The 17,094-nt window shown below is 37.1% G+C and overlaps 1 protein-coding gene across 12 annotated transcripts in view; it reads left to right on the top strand.

The window, feature by feature from the left end:
* LOC306874201 (tuberin-like) overlaps positions 1-17,094 on the top strand; it is a 50,781-nt gene that overhangs the window by 14,246 nt on the left and 19,441 nt on the right. For 7 of the 12 annotated variants that reach the window (XM_079424066.1, XM_079424065.1, XM_079424062.1 and 4 more), the window contains exons 26-30: positions 2,459-2,587; positions 10,844-11,005; positions 12,374-12,529; positions 14,957-15,069; positions 16,450-16,704. In XM_079424066.1, the coding sequence (XP_079280192.1) occupies positions 2,459-2,587; positions 10,844-11,005; positions 12,374-12,529; positions 14,957-15,069; positions 16,450-16,704 (815 nt within the window). The remainder of the gene's footprint in view (positions 1-2,458; positions 2,588-10,843; positions 11,006-12,373; positions 12,530-14,956; positions 15,070-16,449; positions 16,705-17,094) is intronic. The other 5 variants (XM_079424059.1, XM_079424068.1, XM_079424058.1 and 2 more) reach the window with 1 other exon arrangement.

The following is a 17,094-nucleotide window of genomic DNA, read 5'->3' as shown; positions in this document are numbered from 1 at the left end:
GACTCAAAGCATGATTGTCATTCAGGCGCCTCATTGGTTCTTTTTTTTTTTTTTTTTTTGATGGTAGTGTCATGATTTCTGGCTTTGTGTGTCTGGTTTATGTCAGAACAGTTTTCACTTCCACTCACAGGTGCTAGTTCGACTGTGGGACGTCTCGTCTTTCTCTGTCTTTTCTTATCAGTCTCATTCCTTTCTCTGTGTCTCTCTCTTTCTCTTCTCATCTGGCTCAGCAGTGACTGTTTCTCAAAGGCAGACTGTCGCATCAAAACCATTAACGCATTAATTTACGAAAGAGTGTTTCTTCAACTACAGCCACTTTATGTCCCAGGGATTGATTTTTATTCAGACTAATAGATTTTGACTTCTCTTTTTTTTTATTTGAAGGTCACATTAAAACTGGAGATTTTTAGCAAGATTAGTTTTGATACTTTTCAAATGCCCTTTATGTTTTTAATAAAAAAAAATGCATGTTTGAAAATATGATAGTCTAATTAAAAATTATTTTAACATTTTATATTAGTGTGTGTATTTATTTTGTGAATGCTATGGATTTTGCAAAATGCAGTACATTTATAAATATATTTTATATATTTTAAAACATGTTTGGTGCTTTTTTTTCATCATTTTCTATAGGTTTTTTTGGTCCTTTTATTCCAAAATATAAAATAAAACACCTAATTTCCACTCCAGAATGAATTCTGATTTAAGATGTGATGGAACTGACGCAGTGGTGGACATTTTTGTGAGGGTTCATGAAAGCAGTGCGTTCATCCACTGTTAAACATTAGGATTATTAGTAGACAAATTTAATAAATGAGTTTAAAAACTGTGTTAATGGAGTTATATTTCTAAAAGGACTAAAAATACCCCTAGTTGAAGAAACACCTGAATACAAACAGTACACACATCTCTAAAACTGGTTGATATTTAATAATGAGACCATCCTGTAATAGTCAAAATAATAGTCATATATCTAAAAAAAAAGAAAAGGGACCAATAAACTAAAGGTTAAGAGTCCCGCCTACTAACATTTGGATTTGAACTGAAGCTTTTCTTTTCTATTCCTTTTTATTTTCCATTAATTTCTACCTCATTCATTCTCTGTCTTCACTTTTCTCGATTTCCCTTTTTGTATTGGGTGTGAAAACAGCCGTTGTCTCATAAGCCAGTTTACTTGAACAGGAAATCTCCATAATGACTTACTAAACCATTTTAACCAGCACTCCTGATGCAGCAAACAATGCATTGCAATCGCTGTAACAATGTTTTTCCAGGCATATCACTACAGTCCATGATCAGTGATGTCACAAAACCATCTCTACTAATCTCATTGTCCTGACACTGATTTCAGGTTAATTCTCTGTGGAAAGCATCAGTGTTCTTTTGTCTTGTGTCTTGTCATCGAGGCTGGAGCTTTGAATGAAAAGCCTGAAAAAGAGAAAGATCAACCAATGCATTTACATGCACAATAATATTAATATGTTTATGAAAATGTAGTCATACAAATCAAATTTATACTCTCTGTTTTGTTAATTACATTAATGAGCATCATTCAAGAGTAGATAAAATTGCTGTATGAAATTATTTAAATAAAACAATCATATAACAAAAAATTATTAAATATTTTATTTGTTTACCTGTATGCCATGCGACCATTAACCAACATCAGAAAACTGAAAATGCTAATGTGTTTTTAAATATGACGTAAATATTAATTTCAGAGTAAAACGTTCCCTAGAAAACGATGTGCATATAAACATGGTTTACATTTTAGATTTTGAACTTTTTTTTATGCTCTTTCTAGTTTGTCAGGCCTTACATTCTCTGTTCCATTTTCTAGTTTCGCTCCATCCGGTCATTCATTTGTGTTATGTTTGCTGTATTAAATCACATACACACGATCATATCACTGTTTTCCTATTGCTATTAATTTCCAGTATAATGATCATAGCAGTGTCTGAATGCTTTTTTTTCTTCCCTGTACCAGTATGTTTGTGCTCTCTGAGTTTTTCATTTATTTTCTCCTCTTTCATTCCTTTCGTAGAATGCTGACAGTAATATTGCTTACTTTATGCCTTGTTAAGTGTCTGTTGATCTTTTATGCTGTTTCTCCTTCCAGTTTTCTGTTTCCTCCTTTGTTTTTTGAGTGTCGTCCCTGTTTTCTGGTTCTCAGTGTGCACTGCTGACCAAGTTACTTTGTTTTCCTTTCACTTCCTTATTTGACCCCTCCCCCCTGCTCTGATTGGGCCATGCATGGTGGGCGTGGTTTGGGGGGGTGGCGACACCTCGGATCCGTCACCTGTGATTGGTCGCTGGTCCCTTTCGTGACACTCCACAACCAATCGCACTCCCCCATCCACCTATGCCGACGTGGTTAAAATGCCCCAAATTGCCCCCAAACCTCCCTGGGCACGACGTTATGCTGACGCACACCTGACCTCGTTTGCCCTCGGGGCAGTTTGCGGACGACCAAAGTGGTGAAGCAAGGCCCCAGCGCAAACTCTCCCGTTAAAGACCTGAAAGATCTGTCGGCCATGGACGCCTTCCGCTCCCGAAGCATCAGTGTGTCCGAGCATGCGGTGCGCAGGTAGAGCATTTTTGGTCACCTCAAAACTCAACAACCGATTGATCTCCCTGCTTTTCCTTTTCTGTATGCAGGGACGGTGGGTGGGGCTTGGGCATTCGGGGGCGGGGCGTTGTCTTGGCGATGTGGGGTGGGCGTTGACATCTGGTTTGGGCTAATTCTGATTGGGCAGGAAAGGGTGCATGCTGGAGGGGGGTTTTGTCATTTTCTTTCGTTTCATTGATGGTAATGTTGACTGCATGCGCTGAGCCTTGCGAGCATTCAGCCTAACCCCGTTTTGCATTTGCTTTTTCCATGCTTATTGTGCCGTTTGTGATGGTGTTTTTTTTTTTTTTTCACGAGCAAATGGCCGTACTGTGGAGCCCCTAAAGGGACATGGTGATGGAAAAAGTTTGAATAATTTTGTTCACCCGCAAAAGCTTTGCGTTCCCTCAAGAAACTTTTGCGTTCACTCGAGGAACATTGTGTTATGTCAATGGTTGTGCGTTCTCTCGCAAAACTTGTTTCCTTAAAAATCTTAGCGTTTTCTCACAAAAACCCAGAAAACTTTTACAAGATCTTGTAACAACTGTTGCGTTATCTAGAACAATAATTGTTTGCTCATAAAATGTTTCCGATCAATAATATGAGGTGGTAGGAAAAACTATATTTCAGTGACTTTGAGTAAACAAAGTTTCTTGGGGAAAGTTTGTTTTACAAGAGAAACTTCGCGTCTGCTTGCAAAACTTTTACTTTCTTTTTAAAGACTTCTGCGTTCACCCAAGAAACATTGCATTATATTTTAGTGTCTTTGTGCTATATTTCAATACTTTGTGAATGTAAAGGCTTTGCGAGAAAATACAAAGTTGTTCTGCAAGAAACTTTGCATTCTCTGGTAAATAACTTGTTACCTTTTTTCGTTCCACTGAGAAAATGAGCATTTAATCGTAAAACAGTTATGATATGAGGTGAGAGGATAAATGATATTTCAACACAAAGTTTCTGTGGAACACAATACGTTTGCGAGAGAAACATTGCATTTACACACACAACTTTCTCTCACAAATGTTTGCGATCCTCAGAGAAACTTTGCGTTATATTTCAATGCTTTTGCATTCTCTTGCAAAACTTTTACGTTCTCTTCCCAAAACGTATGTGTTCCTCTGAAAAAGGAAAAAAAGTATAGAAAAATAAAATTTTTTCCATCTCCATGTCCCTTTAGGGGCTCCGTACCGCACACAGGAAGCATGCACAATTGAAAGTATGCATTTACACATTTGAGCGACTAGCTTCTCTGTCTTTGCTGTTTGTTGAATGAGATGGACTGCAGTAATTCCGCTCCCAAATACTAGGGGGTGCACTCCACTTGCTCAGCCTGCTGCCTGTCTGAGCCTGTTTTAACCTTCACTTATTCACATCATATTCACACTCTTTACACATGATCCAGGTACAGTATCCATCCGTCTTTTATCATACTGCATTTTGAATCCCGAACAGAAGTCTCACAATAATACGCTGCGAACACTCTGAAAATGTTTCACTGACGCCCTCTTCAATGCTGTTTGTTTTCTACCCAATAAAAAGCTTTATTAGCATTTTTCAGAGCTTCTGCTTACCTGATGCCATTTCAAACCCATATGAATTTCTTTCTTGTGTAAAACACAATTGCGCTTTTTCCATACAGAAAAATACATTGTTGTTTTCCCCTCACAGCTATGAAGTCTAACCTCCATGTGTTCCTGAACTCATTAACAAACTGCAGTTTCGCGTTAACCAGCAGATGGCAGTGTAGCATCAGATGAGATTCTAGCAGGAGGTCTGTGTTTTATTAACCCAGTGCATCTAATTACCATAAAACCTATGAATCAGTTCAGCGCCTCCGAGTTACAGGATGTTAATGAATAGAGTGTCCGCTATTAGCAAGCACTGGGACTTCATACGGCATGTTTGTTTTATTATCTAGTATGTCTGCAAATTACCCTGCCATCGGTTTACTAATTGCCTAAAGTATTTCTGTGCCAAGGGCTTTTGTTTGGGTAATTTCAAGGTTGCTCGTTATGATTTAATGGCATTTTTGGTGACACAAAAGCGAGCTAGTAATGCCGAACTTAATTTAAATCACAAGCAGTTTGACTCTTCCTGTGTGAAATGAAAATGAACGGCTTCAGTTTTAGGTTTTTAAATGTTTTCGAAACTCATAATAGTTTTTCCCTGCTATCCAGTGAAGATTTGTAGTCAATATTCCACGCATTCATATTCAGCTTAATGCATCAATAGAGTAAAATTGCATTGCCAAACCACATCATTTATTATTCCACAGACATCAACAATCATCCGACTGCAGCTAATAGAGATGATTGAGGGCTTGATGTGCACGTGAAGAGCTGGCGAACAGTGAAACATTTTCTCTGTGTGGCACCGTGGCGGCGCTTGACGGGGCTATAGTCCCATCAGAAAATGTATTAATGAAAGTAATCTAATAATAATAATAATAATAATAGGCCTAATAAGAAGAACGTAACAGGTCTACATTAATTGGAAATGCTACATGCTCTTAATAGCCTATTGCCTATTTTTGATGCTTATCTCTGGCAATCATCGACACATGATACCATGCAAATCAGCACGGGGAGGTTATCACCTGCAATGTGTGCCCGTGTGGAAATAGTTTTATGAATAGTAAAAAAAAAATTTTTTTAAATGTAGTTTTTATTGAATTGAAAAAAGACATAATCCCAACTGTCTCTCTTTTCTATATTCGTTCACAAATTATATTGCTTTGTAAGTGTAATATTTGGCAGTTGGCATTAGTATATTACTAATAACAGTGACCTATGAGAAGTTTAATACCACAGGAAAAAAGTAAAATATACCTTTTTCGAAGCTGCTGTATATAAAAAAACTGAACTGTTAAACCCCTCCTTAGCACCTCCAACAAAAAGATCCTGGAGCCGCCACTGGTGTGACAAAAGATGCAGTCAGAAGATGTTTATGTTGGAAATTGTGCCTTTTGAAAAAGATCAACTGGTTTAGAGGGTATCATAATTTTCATTTTGGTGTTATGATCAGCAGTACTGGACGCCCAGGATTCAGAGACTTTATGGACATTTTACGTGGCTTGAAAAATATTAAATTCTAGTTTTGATTTAAATACTTAATTTTATGCATATACCATGCAAACAGTTATGTAGAATGAGATTGAGGCGTCTGCTTCAGCTGAAGAATTGCTGAATGATCAAATGTAAAGACACAAACTGGGACTTCCTGTGTGTGTGTGTGTGTGTGTGTTTATGTGCTGGATGACCCCGTTGACGGACGCTCGAGTGATTGGGTTTGGTGTGGTGGTTAAAGCTCAGGTTGTTGGATCGATTTCCGGAGAGGGCCCTTGAGCGAAGCGGCTGAAGGAATGCTCCAGAATGAGCTCATGTCTATCGATAGCATTTGCCTGTTACTACAGAAAATAACTTTGACCCTTCCATCAGGTGGTTTTTACACTAACACACTTCCAGTGGAAGTGCACAGGGTTCAGTCACCTCTTAGGGTTTAAATGCAAAAATTTAATGATTGAATAAAATTTTTGTTAAACACTTTTATTGTATAAAAAGGAAAGTAAGCGATTCTGTCACACTAGTCTCATGTTAAAATGTCTGTGGTAAATGTAATGTCTATTACCTTAAAAGTATTGCTTCCCCATATTTCCTTATTTACATATTGCATTGCATTACAGTAACTGTGAAATTTTTTAAGTTCAATTGCCTTAAAAAGTGAATGTCATTTGTAAATTACCTTTAAATATGTGCTATTTGATATTTATTTATATTAGAAAATATTACACTCTAAAAAATGCTGGGTTAAATACAACCCAGCACTGGGTAAAATATGGACGGACCCAGCTATGGGTTGTTTTGACCCAGCGGGTGGGTTACTGACTGGAACATTTAACCCAGCTGAAAACAACCCGATCGTTGGGATCGTCCATATTTTATCCAGTGCTGGGTTGGATTTAACCCAGCATTTTTTTAGTGTGTAGAGTTGATTTATTCTAGAAAAAGACTTTAAATTTGAAAAATAAATTATGAATTAAAAAAAACAAAAAACACATAATTAAAGGTGTATAAGTTAAAGTTATCATTTATAATGTAAAATATAGTTTATAGAAAAATATAATTATAATTTAAATACAAATTAAGGTAAATACAAAATAAATAAAATATTACTATAGAATGTTTTGAAATAATTTTTGAAAATACATTTTATTTTGTTGTTTAAACCCCCCCCCCCCCCTCCCCTTTTATTAAATAGGACAGTGGAGTGACAGGAAATTAAAGGAAGAGGAAGAGTTACCTTTGAACCCCGAAAACACATCTCTTTGCGAACTGAAATGTGTTTTTGTATCAGTGTGTCATTGTTTGAAGACCGAATATAGTTTTTATTGTGCTAGATGTTGTTGGTTTATAAAGCATCAGATGACGCGGGTCACACTGACTCTTTGGAGTAGATGCTTCTGTCTTTCGTCTGTGTGTTTGTCGTCTCGGATGCCCACACATGCTCATATCATCCACATTCATCCCTCGTTCCCCACTGAGATGAAATGAAGATGGCCTTTGTTGATTGCATGCTCATGTGTAGCTCAGCTTGGCTTTTTCATACCTCCTATGTAGAAGTGCAGTGCCAGACGTGTAATTTTCATCACGATTCAGAGTGGTTGCTAATGTGTTGCTAGGTGTGATGAGGTTGATGATAATGTTGATGTTTTTTTTTTTAAATGCATTTGCTTTGATATTCCTGGTGTGTTTTGGGTAGTTTCAGCACAGTTCTACTGAATATTCTGATTGGTTTCTAGGGTGTAATTGATAGTTGCTAGGCACTGATGCACTTATATTGGAAATATTGGACTCAATATAATTGAGTCCTGGGTTCTGAATCAGCGGTCAGTTTTATTCATTTTATCATATTATTTGTATTTGTTATCATTAATATTTATTCATGGTGTATATTATTTTTAAGGTTTTCTGACCCCGAGACTCAACTATTTTCTGCAATTCTCCAGCTGTGGTCCTTAGAGAGTCTTTAGCCACTCAAACTCTCCTTCTCACCGTGCATTAGGACGATATAGACACACGTCCTCTTCCAGGCAGTTTCGTAATATTTTATGTTGATTGGAAATTCTTAATTATTGCCCTGATGGTGGAAATGGGAATTTTCACTGCTCTAGCTCTTTTCTTAAAGCCACTTCACTAATTTGTGAAGCTCAATTATCTCTCTCTTGTGTGTGTGTGTGTGTGTGTGTGTGTGTGTGTGTGTGTGTGTATATATATATATATATATATATATATATATATATATATATATATATATTTTTTTTTTTTTTTAAGATAGATAGATAGATGGTCTATTTATAATTTTTTTTTATATTATATATTTTTGAAATCATCATGTTTTGTGTAGGGTTCAGTAAAACTTCATTGTTCATCTGGATTTCTCCTCTTGCATCTCATCACACATAAGAGGGCATCCAGCAGGTAAAATGTTGCGTTTGATCACATCGTAAAGTAAACGCACATGTCTGCTCAGGCAGACGCATGATTCCAGCAATCACTGATGTCTGTGTGGAATACTGGAGTTAGGGCTTAGTTTGTGATGTATGGCTGCCATTTACTTATTGCCAGCGCCGGTTTGGCACACACACACTCATGCTCAAGGACTGTAGCGTTTCTTGCGTGTGTGGTGCTAATGAGTTGTTCACCTGTGTCTGTTCCTCAGGTCAGAGAGTCAATGTCGCAGTCAGAAGTGCTCTGGCTCAGCAGCGTTGGCAGGGGGGTGTGTTTACGTGGGTTGGCGTGTGTGTCGTCTTAGTGTATGGAGATGATGTGGGCTCTGCTGATTTCCCCGGGGATGCCGTTGCCGTGGTTACAGAAGGGCAGGATGCTGATGGCGGTCTTAGATTAATGCCATCACCTGGATAATCACACGGCTCTCCATAGGTGTGTGTGGATCGCAAGCTGGAAGCTGAACTTTTCTGTGTGTGTGTGTGTGTGTGTGTGTGTATTAAACAGCCATGCTCTCTCCCGCTTTCTCTCCTGCTCAAGGTTTGTCAGTCCCAGTTTTGTGTCACTAAAAGAGAAACAAAGAAGCTTTGACTAAACAAAACAGTTAAAGGAATCATTCGTATTTATGCATAGTCCAACTATCGCACAAGTCACAACACAATGGGAACCAATGGCGTTTGGTGTCATTTGAAAGAGAAAGAAAGCGTTAAAGTTTACAGTCAATGATTTTAAATTTCTGTGTGTTCCAGTTCTATCTTAGTAGTATTTATATACTACTTTAATTTTTAGTAATATGGTAAATTAGCTTTTATTTTCAGTTTTAATTAAAATTTTAGTTGAATTTTTATTTTATTTTGCTATAGTTATTTTGTTAGGTTTATTTATTTTTTAAATTTTTTTAATTATTTAGGTTTAATTGACTTGAGCTTTAGTTTCTTTTATTTTTTTCCATTTTAGTATTTTCAGTTCTTCAGTTTCTTTGAATTCAATTTTCCACAGTTTTTATCTAATATTATACTGTAGATTTTTCAGGTTGCTATTATTAAAACTACTTTTAATAATCTACAATAATAATCCTGCTCTGTTCCTTCCAAAAAATATCACATATTACTTCTAAAGACCTTAAAGGGGTCATATGATGCTATTATAAAGATCATTATTTGGTGTAACAGAATATGTTGACATGTTTTAATGTTCGTGTGACAGACACAGTGATGAAGCTCGTATGTGTTTGCGCACAAGCCGTGGTTAAGACAGCTGACTCCACTGAGATGTGACTCTGTCTCTCTCTCTCTCACTCTCTCTCTCACACACACACACGACGTGCAAAACTCAGCATTTGAACAGTCAATAGCAAATACTTAAACTAATAAGAAAACATACTTGCAGTCTCTGATTCAGAAGCGCCAGATTGTCATAGCACAGTCAGAATTACCTCCTCTACTTGGTTCATGAAACGGTCGTCCATAAAATGCATTGTGATAACATCTGGGTTGTGCTGTTCTGTTGTAAGTAATCTTAATGATTCCTAAATGCATCTGCTTTCGGAAGGCCAAATAAAGTGCTTTTGCTTTCGCCTAGAAACACACAGTGTCTCCCTGACATGACTGCATCAACGCTACTGCGGTTACTGACTTCTTTCTTTGCGTGTACATTTGGGCACCATTATGCAAATCTTCCCACATCGTAACGTAGACATGTAGGGCGTGTTTGAATGAGCCGTTTTAGGAGGGTGTGGACGAGTCTTAACTTTTATAAAGAATATGTCTTTGGTTTTGAGACTTTAGTCTTTGCAACTTCAGGGATCTTATCTATGCACAATCAGCTTGTAACACTCCAAAGAGAAAGGGAAACTTGAAATCGCATCATATGACCCCTTTAAATATTGCACATGAATCATATGGACTACTTTGAGAAAATGTTAGCTTTTTAATGAAGAAATATTCATATGGTTTTAGAATAAAATAACGGTCACTCTCAAGTCAATGTTATAGTAATGTTAATTGGCTTTTTTCTATTTTGTTCAGCTTTCGTTTTAATTTTAGTGTAAGATTTAAAAATCATTTGTCTTTTTTTTATATTTCTGTTTAGCTTTACATTGTTAAAAATCTGTTTTAGTTTTATTGCTTCAACTAATTTTAGTACTTCAGATTATTTTATTTCAGCTTTATTTCTATTAAAACCAAAAACTACTTTTTTAATAGTTTTAGATAACAAAAACACTACAAAGTGAGTTTTTTTTTTTTTTAGGGTGAACTATTCGTTTAAGTAAAGAGAAACTCTCACAGTGTCTCTAATTTGGTTTATAAAGGAGTGTGAGTCTGTTTTAACTGCCTGTGTGTGAGTGTTTTTAAAAGGACCACTTCAGCTTCAATCAACATCTGAATCTGATTTGTTACCCGCTGACAATCTGGCATCTTAACATCTTCACAAACACACTCGCGCACACTCTCTTCTCAAGCTGCACACTGTGACGAGTGAAAAATATCCACACTAATCATCTGCAATCATAACAAGCATAAAACTGTGTAGTGAAACTTCAGAGTCAGAATCAGATGACTCTGAATCAGTCAGTGGTTCATAATTCTGGTTAGGACATGGTGTCAGAGACTAGCTGAGATCTCTGACTTGACTAGTACCAGTTTGAGCTGGTTGTGTGGTGCACTCTCTGACCCCGTGACCTGTCCTGTACCGGCTGCCTGTGTGTGACCCCTGCCCCCGTCCTGTGCAGGATGCAGACGTCCAGCACCACCTGCAGCTTGGGCTCGGCTGATGAGAACGCAGTGATGCAGGCGGACGATGCGCTCAAGACCGTCCATCTGGAGCTGACGGAGACCTGCCTGGACATGATGGCGCGATACGTCTTCTCCAACTTCTCTGCGCTGCCCAAGAGGTGACACCTGTTTACTACAAACCACACTTCACAGTTTTTCTACATTTACAGCCTTCATTTAATCTAATTAGTAGTAGCGTTGTAGCGATTCACTCAACTCCTGATTCGATTTACGATTTGATTTCCTCACGATTTTTTTTAACAAAATGAGATTGAAGACATTATACAGTAAATGAAAAGGTTTCCTTTTATTAGGCTATTGCTGCACGTTTCTTTGTGAAATTGAAACAAACCCATACATGCAGCATGATCAGTTTTTAATATAAATTGGACTATATAATTATATAATATAACAGGAGATGAGCTGAATGGGACGCAGGTTCTGAGGTAAACCAATCGATTTTTAAATCGTTCTAAAAGAATCGGGATAGTTTGGTGAATCAATATTTTTTTCTCCCACACCTATCATATGTCCTACTCCTACTCCAACTGTATCGCGATTTGTTTGGCATCTCAACTGATTTGAATCGTCTCGCTTTGAATTGATTTAAAACCGGCTCGCGGTTCATCGTTACATCCCTAATTAGTAGCATGTTTAGCAGATTTAACAGTCCAATTAATCGCAATCAACGCTGCAACATTTGCAATTGAATACCAATATTTGATTTTGAAAAGCCATTAATTGAAGATAAAATAAAAAATGTTACATTATCCTGTCAGATAGAGGCGTTGAATCAGGAGACATGAGTCATTTAATGGTCATATAATTGAGTAATTTAATTAATTAATGAAATGTATGGTAAAAATACACAGTTATACATTTTATTTTAATGTAATAAAATAGTAGTAATTGCGCTAAATTAAAACATGAAATTGTAGATTGATATGTTAAACTAAAGCAATTAGTCATTTGTGTTAGTATTTTTCAAATAAAATGAATAATAATAACCGTAATAATAAGTTAATTAATTTGTCAGTCACTTTGAAATAAGAGTCAGCTAAATGAGTAAATGCATTGAAGCTGCTGTTGTCTCTGCTTTTTTCTTTCTTTCATTTTAGGCTTGTTTACACACTTTTAGCTAGAGCTGTAATTGCTTGACCTTCATCCTTTTGTTCGGTGTCTGTGTGCAAAGCTTTAAATAATACTTGGCTTTCATCCGTGCAGAGCGTGACGAATGCAGGCCGCTGAACGCTGCATCGATTCACCTTTTGTACCGGAGTAAACTTTTACTGTCACTCTTATAGTAGTTGTTTCACTCTGTGTGATAGGCACATCAACCAATAACCTTATTCTGCCTGTTGTTTTGGACCATGTAGCATCTACTTTTAGCGCACGAGAAGCAAACTCCTGTCAGAGATGGATATGTTTTCTCACAATGACACTAAATGAAGATGATTAATGGGATAAACGCTCTTCCTCTCTCTCAGGTCTCCCATCGCAGAGTTCCTATTGTCCGGTGGCCCCACTATGACTTGGCTGGTTGGGAATAAGTTAGTCACCATTACGACTAGTGGCGGCTCGCGAACCCAAGCCCTTCTGGGTCTAGACTTGGCAGAGAGGCCCGGAGGAGGAGAAATGACCAGGTTACAAACATTTCGACACAGATGTCACCAACCAATTATGCTATTGCTATAGATTAACATGCTTTAGCACGTTGCTAGCATGCTTATATTATATGTTTGGCAGGATGGATGGATGGATAGACTGAAAGATGATGGATGATGGATAGATAGATGGATACATGGATGATAGATGGATAGATAGATGGACTGATAGATGGATAGATAGATGATGGATGGATAGATTGAAAGATGATAGATGTATGATGGATGGATAGACTGAAAGATGGACTGATAGATAGATGATGGATGGATGGATAGATAGCTGGATAGATGGATAGATAGATGGACTGATAGATAGATGATGGATGGATAGACTGAAAGATGATGGATGGATAGATAGATGGACTGATAGATACATGGATGATAGATGGATAAATAGATGGACTGATAGATGGATAAGATAGATGGACTGATAGATAGATGATGGATGGATAGATTGAAAGATGATAGATGGATGGATAGATGGACTGATAGATGGACTGATAGATACATGGATGATAGATGGATAGATAGATGGACTGATAGATAGATGGACTGATAGATACATGGATGATAGATGGATAGATAGATGGACTGATAGATAGATGGACTGATAGATGGATAGATAGATGGACTGATAGATACATGGATGATAGATGGATAGATAGATGGACTGATAGATACATGGATGATAGATGGATAAATAGATGGACTGATAGATGGATAAGATAGATGGACTGATAGATAGATGATGGATGGATGGATAGATTGAAAGATGATAGATGGATGATGGATGGATAGACTGAAAGATGATGGATGGATAGATAGATGGACTGATAGATACATGGATGATAGATGGATAGATAGATGGACTGATAGATAGATGATGGATGGATAGACTGAAAGATGATGGATGGATGGATAGATGGACTGATAGATACATGGATGATAGATGGATAGATAGATGGACTGATAGATACATGGATGATAGATGGATAGATAGATGGACTGATAGATAGATGGACTGATAGATACATGGATGATAGATGGATAGATAGATGGACTGATAGATAGATGGACTGATAGATGGATAGATAGATGGACTGATAGATAGATGGACTGATAGATAGATGATGGATGGATAGATTGAAAGATGATAGATGGATGATGGATGGATAGACTGAAAGATGATGGATGGATAGATAGATGGACTGATAGATACATGGATGATAGATGGATAGATAGATGGACTGATAGATGGACTGATAGATAGATAGATGATGGATGGATAGACTGAAAGATGATGGATGGATGGATAGATGGACTGATAGATACATGGATGATAGATGGATAGATAGATGGACTGATAGATACATGGATGATAGATGGATAGATAGATGGACTGATAGATAGATGATGGATGGATAGACTGAAAGATGATGGATGGATGGATAGATGGACTGATAGATACATGGATGATAGATGGATAGATAGATGGACTGATAGATACATGGATGATAGATGGATAGATAGATGGACTGATAGATAGATGATGGATGGATAGACTGAAAGATGATGGATGGATGGATAGATGGACTGATAGATACATGGATGATAGATGGATAGATGGATGGACTGATAGATGGATAGATGGATGGACTGATAGATGGATAGATAGATGGACTGATAGATAGATGATGGATGGATAGATTGAAAGATGATGGATGGATAGATTGAAAGATGATGGATGGATGATGGATGGATAGACTGAAAGATGGACTGATAGATACATGATGGATGGATAGACTGAAAGATGATGGATGGATGGATGGCTAGACGGATGGATGGATGATGGATGGATGGATGGATGGATGATGATAAACTGATAGATGGGTAGACTGATAGATAGATGATGGATGGATAGACTGAAAGATGATGGATGGATAGATAGCTGGATAGATGGATAGATAGATGGACTGATAGATAGATGATGGATGGATAGACTGAAAGATGATGGATGGATAGATAGATGGACTGATAGATACATGGATGATAGATGGATAAATAGATGGACTGATAGATGGATAGAAGAAAGATGGATAGACTGATAGATGGTGGATGAATTGATAGATGATGGATAGACTGAAAGACGATGGATGGATGGATGAATGGATAGAAGATAGATCGATAGACTGATAGATGGAGGATGGATAGACTGATGGAGGATGGATAAATATATAGTTGGATGGATGGTTATGACTTTTGGCATTATCAGATATGAACCTCTCTCTCCACTCAATGTTTGGACACAGACAGGAAGGGGAACAGTCTCATATGACAGTGTTTACTGCTCTGAGTCTCATCAGATGGGAAAACATAAAAACAAACACACATGTGACTCTTCTGCAGGTCTGACCCATCATTACACACCCGACAGACGAAAGAGGCTCCTGCTAAACTAGAGTCTCAGTCGGGCCAGCAGATCAGCAGCAGCACTCGCACCCGCGTCCGCTCCATATCAGGTGACCGTACACACACCGCTGCTTCATTCTGACCCTTTGAATTAAACAATCTCTTCTCGCTTCTGTATGTAAATGACTTCTTTCATTACCATCTAGCCTTCTGTATGAAACCAGTTCCTCAGCCAAGTCATCGAATGCTTGAAGTAGAAATATATGAAATTGAAATCTTATAGAGACGGTTAACTCAAAATATTAATTATGCCATCATTTACTCACCCTTGTGTTGTTCTAAAATATTATGATTTTTATGTATGTACAGATGGAGATATTTAGATTTTTTTTTATCATCTATAAAAGTCAGTGGGGTTCAAAAGTTTCAATCTTCAAAAAGTATGTAAAGGTTGTGTGAAGTAATTCCCCCCCAAAACACAGTGGTTCAGTCACTGTGTATGAACAGAGAAATTTAAGTGGTTATTCACTCAAATCAAATATGGCTGCATGTCACTAACATCAAATCGCATTGCTTCTTGTGCGTCACATGACTTTGATTTGACTTTGCATTATTATTATTATTATTAACTAAAACTATTAAAATTATTTCCTTTAATAAAATTCAATATTAACATTATTATAATATAAAATCAATATTAGAGGAAAAACTTTAACTGCAAAAAAACTTTAAATTTGAAAAAGCTGAAATAAATGAAGTTAAAATACTAAAATTACTAAATAAAAAAATATAAAAAACAAAACTAATAACAATAACTAAAGCGCACAAAATTACTTAAGCTAATATTGAAATGAAAACTGGAAATATATAAAAAATAGAACTATATACTATAGTAGTATATAAATATTAAAATAACACTGCTGTTCATCATACAAGAATCTTTCATGAAATCAAATTTAATTGTTCTATTATTGTTGTGAATAATTCTTAAATGCATGTTACTTTAAATAAAGTTGTCTAGTAAATAATAGTCATTATCATAACTACAACTAAAACGAACTGAGCCATAAAACCATTTTTGTTACTTGAAAGAAAACAAATGTTAACCGACATAAAATATTTAAAACAACCTACATTTCTCATTTTTATTTTACCTTAAAGAGCTAAAATAGCTCAAACTAAAAATGAATAGAATTTAAATGAATTTAGACATTTAAAAAAAAAAAAGAAAAAACAAAAAAAAAATTACTAAAATTAAATGGGGAAATTATAAAAATAAAACCTCTTTCAAAATATATAATATCTTGGTATATAATATGTAAAACTTAAGACTAAATTAAAAAAAGTGTTAAACTATAACTAAAACTACTACTACTAAAAGTGCTATATTTTAGATTTTATTATAAAATAAATGTAATATTATAATAAATATAATAAAATAACACTGGAAGATAAAGTCATTTTATGGCCATCTTGATTTCCCTCTGCAGGTGGTCACGCTCTGCGGGCTGGTCCGGCTCAGAGTCTCAGTCCTCTGGTGGCGTCTCCTGAGGGCGAGTACAGCGGCCCGCTACCCCCGCCGGGCCCCCCACTGGAGGTGCTGGGGTCCCAGAGAGGAGTGGAGGAGCACCCGGCGCCCTCCGCCTCGCAGTCCTCAGTGCCGCTCAAAGACAAGTCCAGCCTGGCCGAGTTTGTGCCCATGCTGACGCAGGGCTGGGCCGAGATCTTCATCCGCAGACCCTCAGGTACGACACACCGCAAATATCCGGCGGCCTTGTCCCAGGCCGTAATTATGGCCCACTCGCTCACAATTATGACACATTTGTGCAGGCACTAAAATGAAATCATAATCACTTCATTCCAAGGGCGTTTGAGAGGCGCATGAGCGCACTTGCGCCCCGCAGGGGATGCCATGCCATTTCCAAAGTGTCATAATAGTTTGAGTCACACCTGCTGTGCCCACGGGCACGATTTTCCTCAGCTTTTCTCCTCCATCTCCCTCTAAATGAAGAATAGCTCGGAGCATTTCGCAGATTTTTTTTTTGGTGTGCATTAATTGCGACGTGTCCTTGAGTGCTTCACTTCTTGAAGAAAACACGTGACGAGATGCTTTTTCAGTGAGTTTCCTGAGGATT

This window comes from Barbus barbus (assembly GCF_936440315.1).
Source record: "Barbus barbus genome assembly, chromosome: 8".
NCBI classification, from domain to species: Eukaryota; Metazoa; Chordata; class Actinopteri; order Cypriniformes; family Cyprinidae; genus Barbus; species Barbus barbus.
Note: the sequence above shows the minus strand (reverse complement) of the source record. Positions and strands in the feature narration are given on the sequence as shown.